Genomic DNA, 10,947 nt, shown 5'->3' with positions numbered 1-10,947 from the left:
AGGAAAATTCCAGCCATCACCAATGGTATATGTAGTATATATTGGGTATGCATAAGGTTGATATCTACTGTTTAAAATGGTTCTCAGATGTTTAAAACGTAGATATAGGAAAACTGGCGTCAGTATATGTAGCTGATCTACTGTCTCACTGTCAAAAGCTGTAAGTAGAGTATTGAGTTATCTACTGCAATGTCAGGTAGCCTCGGGCAGGGTCCACCACTGGGCCCTGTTATCTGCATAACGTAGAAGGAGGACTAATTGGAACATTCAGCTAACATTCACTGAGTCTGGGTGATTGACTCAGTGGTTTTTGGGGGCCTTAAATGAAGCCCAAGACTCCATCAAAGGGCCGCACATCACATTTAGCCCGGGCTGGATCAAGCAGTAGGCACACACGTATGACTTTTCTACACAACTAGATTTTAGTTAGCAACAAGTTTGATAGAAAATAGTTTCCAAAATAGAGATTCCAGGATCTGTTCTTGTTTTTCACAAAATACATATGAAGGGAACACAGAACACATACATATAAAAATGCCCATGCATAGATAAATATACATAAACATATACATGACACATCATTTTTAGAGATCGGAAAGATGCCTGATTGTTATCCTAAGGAAGGCAGCTGTGCCATATGAATTTGCCTTGCACATAAGGGACCCCCGGATTGTAAGTTGGGTATTACTGATCTAACTGCTCAGTCCGCCTCTGCTCCAGGTCTGGCCGATTGCTCTGTATTAACCACATCAAAAAAATACAATTTGGTATTTATACTTACATGCATACCAGCAGACAGACATGCAGACATAACTGCATATATACATACAAATATACATGCATATATACAGTCAGACATGCAGACATAAATGCATATATACTGTACATACAAAAAAAAAGTATGTGTAGATACAAACAAACATATATATGTACAAACATACATAAATAAATATATATATAGGCATATATAGATGCATCAATAAATACATTAATATATATATATATATATATATATATATATATATGTATATACATATCCACAGACATATTTGTATACAAACCAACATTAATAAATGTATACATACATACTTATATACAAACATATTCAGTGTATATGCATGTGTATTTTCATTATGAGGGTGTGAAGCTAGAGGGCGATGGAGAGCAGCCCAAAAAGTGGGTTGAAAAGGAGTATATACATAAATATTTATATACATACTAATATACATATATACAGACATACATACTTATATACATGCAGACAGACAGACAGACATATATGCATGCATATTTATTTACATATAGACATACAGTATATACATAAATATTTATATACATACATATTTATATACACACATATTTACATACATACAGATATTTTCTGTAATAATGTACATTTGAAACACTTTCTTAATGCAGAAAGATGAGCTTTCTCTCTTGTCTTACACGTTTGTTAGTGAGTCCAGCCCTTTGAAGACATCTTTTGGAAGAGACTGGAGGTTATTATTGGCCAGGCTTCTGTAATACAAAGAGAATCACAGTTTTATGTAAAGGTCACACACCCAGAAAGACAGTTTAACTTATTAGTGACATGAGAAATCTCATACGACAATAAGTGTAAAATAAGAAATTTCATGTTAAATATGTATCCCCATAATGAGATAAATACTCACAAAACCAAAGCCGTATTTCACTTTGGATGGTGCAGTTTATAAGGATAGTCTTATTAAATTTGATAGTATAGTATAAAAAATGTACGTCTCTTGGTGCCATTTTGTGCCAGCCACAGTGGTGTGAACTGAACATGGTTATGCCTCTTACACAGAGACAGTGTTTCTTTATATACAAAATATACATTTTTGTCATTAAAGCGGTCGATTGACATTTATAACATATCTAAAATCCACAGGTATAGCCACCTCTGCAAATTACCCTAGATGAATACTGCTAAGCCTAAAGGGTTAATTGTGGTTGACAGTAAAGCTCAGGTTTACCACTATACAGGTAATTACAAGGGTGGATTGACCATTTGGGCAGTCATGCACTAAACAAGGGCCCATCGGGCAGAGAGGACCTATAGCCCTTCAGCGAAATGCGGACTCATTAAAGAGTTAAAGTGCAAATAAGTAATACAAATATAATAGACAAATTACATAAATGCTGCTACAATGAAATGTCTTCACCCAGATCAAGTGTATTAAGACTTTGATGGATAGATTGTAGGGGCCCATGACTTGTATTGTCCCGGGGGCTCAGACCACCACTCTCATACTTGGTAGTTCAATTTACAAATTAGTAATAGTTGTAGAATGGCCGGCGTGGTGCAGGATTTACCTTATTTTACTTACAGCATATATATATATTCCATGTCTGCACAGGTACGGGTTATATCACGCAGGCCGTCATATTAGCAGCCAAGAAGGAGCTTTAGGTATTTAAGCAGTGGAATGTTTAATCTGTGTACTGAGGTGACAAGAAAAGCTCCCCCTACAAACAGTAAGCATATTAAAAATGTACACAGCTCTCCTGCTCATGCATATTTTGTTACTACAGGGTTAAACTACGAACATTGCCAGCCAGACCTGCCATTAATACAGCGCACATTAATGACTATAAGGTTATGCTAGGTTTCAGACCACAGATAGATATTCTTTAGAGAATGGCACAACTCCTGGATTGGTGCCTGGGCACCGCTTTATAAACCATCAATAGATCTTCTGTACTTATGCCAAGGAAATCCAATATTTCTTCAGCCAGCAGAGGGAGCTAGCACATACCGTGTACCTCCACAGTTATCTATCATTGAGACTTGTCAGACAATATAATGGGGGGCGGATGTATTAAGTTTTCTATCACAGTTTTCAGGCAACTGCAAATGCATCAGAAGTTGCAATAAAAAAAAGTTGTGACTTTATTTTTGGTAGTTACACGACTATCAGGGATTAGCGGAAGGGGGCTGGGCACTTACTTTAAGTTACGCCAGAAACTGGCAGAAATTATATGGAAATATATGCCAGCATGGATTTACCTTTCTGGTGCACGGACAGTAAAAATCACATTAACAAAACAACAAAAAATGTTCTACTTTAAAATTAAAAAAACACCATACTCACCTCCCCTTGTGCTCCTGTAGCGATGTGTTACTGCTTACCATCTGGTCTCTGGCAGCCGGCCTCCTAGGATGACATTTTACTCCATGTGATTGCTGTAGCCACTCACAGGCTGCAGCGTCACATGGAAAGAGACGTCATCCCAGGAATGCAGCTCAACACAGATTAGCCCAGAGAGTAGGGGGTATTTGCTGCGGGAGCACAAGGAGAGGTGAGTATGGTCTCTTTTTTATCCCATCTGCTCTAGTCAAACTCGATGTGGTGTGAATTATCGTCCGGAATTCCCTGCAGAATTTGGGTCGGATTTGCGGCAGTTTTCCAGAGCAAATCCGACCCATGTAAACATAAGACTGGCATATGAAACATGAGTTTAATGGATGGAGGGCATTAAAAGTTTCCTTTAAAAATTCTGGATTTGTATTTGAATATTAACCTCTTCCCGATATATATATATACGGCAGAGTCCGGGAGGAAAAAGTATGGAGCGGGCTCACAGCCTCAGCCCGCTCAATAAGTTGCGTATGTTGGCTGTATGTTACAGCTGACACTTTACTGCAACAACCGGGATCCTCGAGCAGGATCAAGCTTGTTTAACCCCTAAGATGTCGCAGTCAATAGCTACCACAGCATCTAAGCCGTTAGGGAGAGGGGGACTAAAAAAAAAAGACGTAAAATGCAGTTAAATTTAAAAAATATATATATATAAAAAATATATTCCCCCGAAAGCTATGTAAAAAGGGTTTTCCCATCGGAGACATTTATGACATATCCACAGGATATGTCATAAATGTCAGATAGATGCGGGTCCCACCTCTGGGACCCACACCAATCTCTTGAACGGGGCACCCTAAACCCCGTTCTACTGCTATGTGTTGTGGCTGAAGTGTGTGATTTCCGACCATGAATTACGGAAGCAGCGTAGCATGCGAGCTACGCTGTTTCCATAACAACCATTCCGTTCTCTGGGACTTACGGAAACAGCGTAGCTCAGCGAGCTACGCTGTTTCCGTAATTCAGGGTCGGAATTCACATGCTTAAGCGACAACACTAAGCAATAGAATGGGGTTTAGGGAGCCACGTTCTAGAAATAGAGGTGGGACCTGCATCTACCTGACATTTATGACATATCCTGTGGATATGTCATAAATGTCTCTGATGGGAAAACCCCTTTTTAAAAAAAGTGACATAATTAGTATTACTGCGCCCGTAAAGGTCCGAACTATTACAATATAACATTATGCACAACTACAACTCGTCCTACAAAAAACAAGCCCTCAAACGGCTTTATCTGCCGAAAAATAAAAAACATGGCTCTTGAAAGGTGGGGAGAAAAAAGCGAAAATTAAAACAATGAACAGTATATGACACTGTTATCCACACTTTGTTAATGTCGTTATACTGTATTTGCAATACTAAATTTTAATTTACTGCCAACAAGGTGGGGGGGGGGGCATTTCTGACTTTGTTATGGGACCCCATCAATTCTAGTTATGCTAATGTATTAACAGTCACAAGAGAGTGGCATGAAAGTTGCATGTACATGTGACTGCGACTATGGACTTTGTACTACAAGAAGTCTGTATTTAGCCCCAGCCTCATCAGGACAGGGTATTTTCTCACTTTTTAAGCATTTTGTTTCTGATAGTGTCTAATGACGCAAGGCTCTGATAAGTACAACATTGTTATTCTATCCACCCACTTATTGCTTTGCTGGATTTTGTTCCCACTTTTCTAAGTGGGCAAATGTAACAGAATAAACTACTGTATTATGTAACTGTATTATTCTCCCACGTGCATAGTTCTCCGCCTTTCATGAAAGTTCATTCCCTTTGTTGGAATAGCCTTAGATCTAGAACGCTGTTAATGTCATCATTATTAAATATACATGGAGCCAAACAATGTGTTACACAGTTCAGCCAAAAGTTGTGGTTTAGGAGGTTTTGTTTTTAACATTGATAAACTTTTTGGCTCTTAAAAAAAAAAAGGATGGCAAGATTCCAACAAATTCCAAATACAACCAAATGTTTTGTCTCCTGCATCTGCAGCCTCTAACAAGATAAGGAGAACAATCCAATTTGAGGAGCCACATTGACATAAATCAGAGACTGCACTGCAGCAGTCCTTCCTGAGTCTTAAAGAGGTTCTGTCACCAGATTTTGCAGCCCCTATCTGCTATTGCAGCAGATCGGCGCTGCAATGTAGATTACAGTAATGTTTTTATTTTTAAAAAACAAGCATTTTTGGCCAAGTTATGACCATTTTTGTAGTTATGCAAATGAGGCTTGCAAAAGTCCAAGTGGGTGTGTTTAAAAGTAAAAGTCCAAGTGGGCGTGTATTATGTGCGTACATCGGGGCGTTTTTAATACTTTTACTAGCTGGGCGCTCTGACGAGAAGTATCATCCACTTCTCTTCAGAACGCCCAGCTTCTGGCAGATCACGCTGTGACGTCACTCACAGGTCCTGCATCGTGTCAGACGAGCGAGGACACATCGGCACCAGAGGCTACAGTTGATTCTGCAGCAGCATCAGCGTTTGCAGGTAAGTAGCTACATCGACTTACCTGCTAACGCCGATGCTGCTGCAGAATCAACTGAAGCCTCTGGTGCCGATGTGTCCTCGCTCGTCTGACACGATGCAGGACCTGTGAGTGACGACACAGCGTGATCTGGCAGAAGCTGGGCGTTCTGAAGAGAAGTGGATGATACTTCTCGTCAGAGCGCCCAGCTAGTAAAAGTATTAAAAACGCCCCGATGTACGCACATAATACACGCCCACTTGGACTTTTACTTTTAAACACACCCACTTGGACTTTTGCAAGCCTCATTTGCATAACTACAAAAATGGTCATAACGGCCAAAAATGCTCGTTTTTTAAAAATAAAAACATTACTGTAATCTACATTGCGGCGCCTATATGCTGCAATAGCAGATAGGGGTTGCAAAATCTGGTGACAGAGCCTCTTTAAGGCCTTTGTGATAATTTGCAGATGATGCAGATTTTATTGCACTAAATTATACACTGATAATAAAGACTAAGTGGAAAGAGAGAATTCTTGTGTCAAGCACCTCCCCCTAAGGCTCTACACTAGACACGACACAGTGTATCAGTGTTGCCCAGAGTATTCCTTTAAGCCAATGAGCACAATAAGATGCAAAGTTGCTATATGATGTCACACAGGTGACTGATTCTGGCATGGTCCAGACCTTACTTTTTTTTTTTACGTTACGTTGTCACTAATTATTTTTAACGTTTTAAAAATGGGAAGTTTGAACTTTCAGCTTTTTTTTTTGGACACCCAATGTCTTGTCGTTGCCTATGGCATTCACCAGCAAAGCCACAGCTGGCGCATAACTCCTGAGCGTCGTATTCATTATAAAAACACCAGTCTACAAAGAAATTACCCCCCCCCCCCCTTGCTGGTTTATTGACCACCCAGCAGAGTATTTAACTCCTAAGCAGACCCGATGCAGTTCATGACAATGCCTTTCAAAAGTCACAAGCAAAGGTGGGCTCAGTGTGAAAGATTAAGGGGAGGGCCAAGTAATAAGTCAGAACAAAAGATTAAAGGGTAACTAAACTTTAAAAAAAACGTTTTACTTGTCAAAGTGACATGTCAAAAGTTGTGATCGGTGGGGGTCTGAGAACTGAGACCCACATCAATCGCTAAAACGAAGCAGGGGCTGAGCACCGTGCTGCTTAGTTTCATATTGGCCTTCCTCAGAAAGCCGAGCGAGCGGTGTACGGACTCATAGACTTTCTATTAAGCTCATAGGCCCTGTTCACACAGAGTTTTTTTGCAGGCAGAAAAAATCTGCCTGGGTATTCTTTCAGGAATTTTTAGGCAGAGTTTGAACTGTTTTTCCCCGCAGCCATTGCAAGTAATGCAAGGACCGCTGGCACAAAACACAACAAAAAACTAGGAGAATTGAGCGCCGCAGGTTCTTACTGCCTCCCATTGTTTTCAATGGGAGGTTAGAGGCGAAAAAGCAGCAAGAAAGGACAAACTTCTTTTTATTCCTGCGAGCGGCTAAAAGCCGGCCGGGAAAAAAATGCCACCGCCACCCATTGAAATCAATGGGGGGCGATTTCAGAAGTTTTTTGTCGCTGATTCCGACGCGGTTTCCGCGTGAAAATCATCACCAAAAAAACTCTTTGTGTACAGGGCCATACACCACTCTGAAGAAAGCTGAGGAAAGCCGATCAGAAATGAAATGGCAAAGCGCTTACCTGAGCACTTCTCCAGCTTCATTTTAGTGATCGGTGGGAGTCTCAGTGCTTGAACCTCCAACGATCAAAACTTCTGACATGTCACTATGAGATGTCAATAGTATTTTTATAAGTTTAGTTACCCTTTGATTTTCTGTTTAAGCAAATGAAGTAAATTGCCTTAATTAGGTGCTTGAATCCTTACTTTCTATGGGTCCCACAATGAGGAGATATGAGGAATGCTGCATCATTTATAACAAGACATCAGTGATATGCATAAATAAATAATTTCTATACTAGGTATTACAGAATAGGATATCACTACCTGCAGGAGCAGAGGGTATAATAAAATGGAGAAAGCAGGGATGACAAAACTTTGTTATTCCTGCATTGAAGTGTTGTAGTTAAGTTAGTTGTTTTTTTAATTGAGGGAGGATTACTATAAACTAGGCAAAAAATAATTATCATATTATAATAATACTTCTTTTCTTTGGGCTTTTTCTATCAGTTATTTTGTTATTAATTTCCTTTTTTTATTTAGAATCAGGGCTTAGGTGTAATTTTTGAGTTTTGCTTTCAAATTAATGTTTCTAAGACAGTTCTAGAAAACAGAAGAGTTTAGATTATATGTCAGATAATTCTCTATTTTTCTTAAATAAAACATCTGCAGTCATTTGATAAAATAAAAGACAAAATAGTAAAACTGGATTTCAGGTTAAACAACCCCCTCCCCACCCGACGTATTAGTTCCAATACTTACAAGTGAATCAAAGACTTTAACCCACGAAAAGCATTTCTTGAAATCGATTTTATTTTGTTGTTTTCAATGAACCTAAAAAAACAAATAAGAAGATTGGTTATGTGGCAAGACTTTATTAGGGGAGGGCATGGCATCCTTTTGCCTGAAGCCCATATGGAATGGTATAGTAATAGTCCCTGCACACACACAGACATTCACAGTAATGGCTTTATGAATTGATGGTTGATTAATTGCAGCACTAAAGTATAACAGTAAAAGCCCAGGGAACACTTACCCTCCAGGTCCAATCAATATCCACCCCACCCCCACCCCATTATCCCTTGTCCTACACACTAAACTTTGTATGAATACAGAACAAATGGACGTCTTTTGATATTATCAACCTATTTACATGTTATAATGTATTAAAAGGGGTTCAATAAATTATAATTCAAATTAATCAAAGTGGCACCGTAGTGGGGTATAAGAGCATGCAAAGAACAGGGAGCCAAGTACCATGCATCCTAATAAAAATTCACCAATATCAACACAACATAACTCAAACAAATGCACTGTAGTCATCTATATGGGACATGAAATAAAATGAATATAGAATTAGCAGGAGCACATCCACAAGGACTCATTCTATACAAAAAAAAATGTTTTTCATTACGTTACAGATCTACATGACAATTTAAAGAGCTGTAATAAATAAGACATGACAAGTGGATGTAGTCCTACTGTTCTTTCAGCAAATAGTGCTGTTTATATGAGTTATAATGACAGCAATGAGTTGGTGCTTATACTTACAAGTACTCTAGGTGAGGAAGACCAGTAAATGCATCATCACTGATTGCATCAAAAGTGTTTGAGGTGAACAGTCTGCGTAAGTATAACACATACAATTAGGACAAGGAAGAGAAAGCGGTTTGTTTATTAATGAAATCAAAATTGATTTGCTTAAAAAGTAGGAGTATATTGTCACACAAATGAGTTAAAGGGAAGGTCATGTTAATAGCAGGTATTAGAGCATGTGTTACACCTCTCATGATGGGGGGTAGTTGGACATTTGGCAAATACAATCATATTGATGGGAATGCCACTGTTGTTATTTAGTCTATGGCTGTTGATGGACTTTTTATGTTCATGTCATTTGACCATTCAGGTGCTGTATATCTTATATGTAACATGTTATATAATAAATGTTTTACATATGACAACATACTTTGTTCTGCATGATCTCTGGAAAACAGAATTAAATGATAGCATAGGGATTGTTAACCTAAAATGGCTTACAATTTGTATAAAATATTGTAAGTTATGTGCACAGAACCTGTGCGGCGGCAAGTTCCGTACTAGATGTAGGCATCACACGTACTGCTATATGGTGCCTATGTTACCACATTACGGATGTATTATTCTCTAGAAGCAATGCTTCTAGGGGACAATATTTTTGTAAAACGACATCAGATGGAACATGGCTGTACTTTTTTCCCTCTCTGATGCCGTATGGATCAGAGACAAAAGTCAAAAACAAACAAAGGTACAGCATGGCCCTATAGACTTTTATCGATGCCGTAATACGACTTTTTACAACTCAGAACTTGTACAGAGCTTTAATGCAAGTCATGCGCATTAGACCTAAGGAGTACACCTAACAAGTGGAGTACCAGCTTTTAAGCAATGGGAAGATATTAATACAAAAAAATTTGCTCATACAATAATAATAATAATTGCAAGTTGTTCTTAATAGTATCTAACATGACTGCTGTAAGCTACAGTATGAGCAATCACTCTGCAGAGATTGTAGCCATAGCGTACTATGGAGCCATAGGCACCCCGCATGTTGCCATATAGTCCCCCTCTAGGGACCTATATTATGGCACTGTAGAGTAATTCATCTATATGCAGCTTGTATCTACTCCCTTTTTTAGGCTAACTGACTTCTTACAAATGATAGCATGCTTGCATGTATATAGGGAGAACAGATTCTAAGCTTGAGTAAGGACAAGAACCCAAGTGAGTCATTGAAATGTGAGTGAAACAGTATGGAATATGTTGTCGCTAATAAAAAAAATTGGAAATAAAAATAAGCAACTAGTATTATATTTACATTTTTTTCTGATGCTGCTATTGGACTTGTCTCAAGGTGGCGCTGTTGCTATTGGTGTAAAATGAACTCTAAAATAAAATCTAGAAAGCAGAGGTGCAAAACCCTTTTTTTGTGACCTTGTAAGACTGTATTACACGAAGGAGCGGCAATAAAATAATGGCATAATGTATATTGCAAACTCAGAGAATATTTTATTCTCGATTACATTAGCTGCATTTGTATAAAAATGTACAACTAATTTTACTCTATTATGAAGTTATAAGAATAGTTGATCAAACAGGTGAGATGCAATGTGCCAATGTGTCATATTGGGAGCCAAGTTTGTAATGCCAATTTGTATGTCCTGCTGCAGGCTGAACAGAGACGTGGAGCATTGTGACTGCCAAGTCTGCGGAACAGAAAAGTACATAAATAACCTAAAGCCATGAACAGCGACAGCAGTCGACTGTAAGAACATTTCATGGAATACATTTAAAAGGGTTGTTTGAGATTAGAGTAAAAAAAGAGTCTGGTTTTTTTTCCTGAAACAGCGCCACTCTTATTCATTGCCTGTTTATGGTATTGCAGTTCAGCCCCAGCGATTGGGGCTGAGCTGCAATACCAGACACAGCCCATGGACAAGATTGGCACTATTTCTGGGAAAAAAAGCAGATTACTGTCAGTAATATCAGACATATTCTTTAAAGATAAAACTTGGTTACATTTTTAAATAAATCCTGTATTTCTGTAAAATAGTGACTGCAGAGAAGATGTTCAAGTATAATTAACATCCACGTCG

General features: G+C 38.6%; 2 protein-coding genes across 4 annotated transcripts in view; one reads left to right on the top strand and one right to left on the bottom strand.

Moving 5' to 3' along the window:
* The window catches only part of RBP4 (retinol binding protein 4), a 349,798-nt gene that overhangs the window by 194,644 nt on the left and 144,207 nt on the right, over nt 1-10,947 (top strand). The window lies entirely within an intron of this gene.
* Nucleotides 1-10,947, bottom strand: part of LGI1 (leucine rich glioma inactivated 1) — a 35,421-nt gene that overhangs the window by 7,873 nt on the left and 16,601 nt on the right. Inside the window, exons 3-5 of one of the 2 annotated variants that reach the window (XM_075841022.1) lie at nt 8,867-8,938; nt 8,078-8,149; nt 1,447-1,518 (exon numbers count right to left, since the gene is read on the bottom strand). In XM_075841022.1, the coding sequence (XP_075697137.1) occupies nt 1,447-1,518; nt 8,078-8,149; nt 8,867-8,938 (216 nt within the window). The remainder of the gene's footprint in view (nt 1-1,446; nt 1,519-8,077; nt 8,150-8,866; nt 8,939-10,947) is intronic. The other variant, XM_075841023.1, reaches the window with a different exon arrangement.

Source organism: Rhinoderma darwinii, chromosome 11 (genome assembly GCF_050947455.1).
Source record: "Rhinoderma darwinii isolate aRhiDar2 chromosome 11, aRhiDar2.hap1, whole genome shotgun sequence".
NCBI lineage: Eukaryota > Metazoa > Chordata > Amphibia > Anura > Rhinodermatidae > Rhinoderma > Rhinoderma darwinii.
The sequence above is the reverse complement of the archived record's forward strand: the minus strand, read 5'-3'. Positions and strand labels throughout refer to the sequence as shown.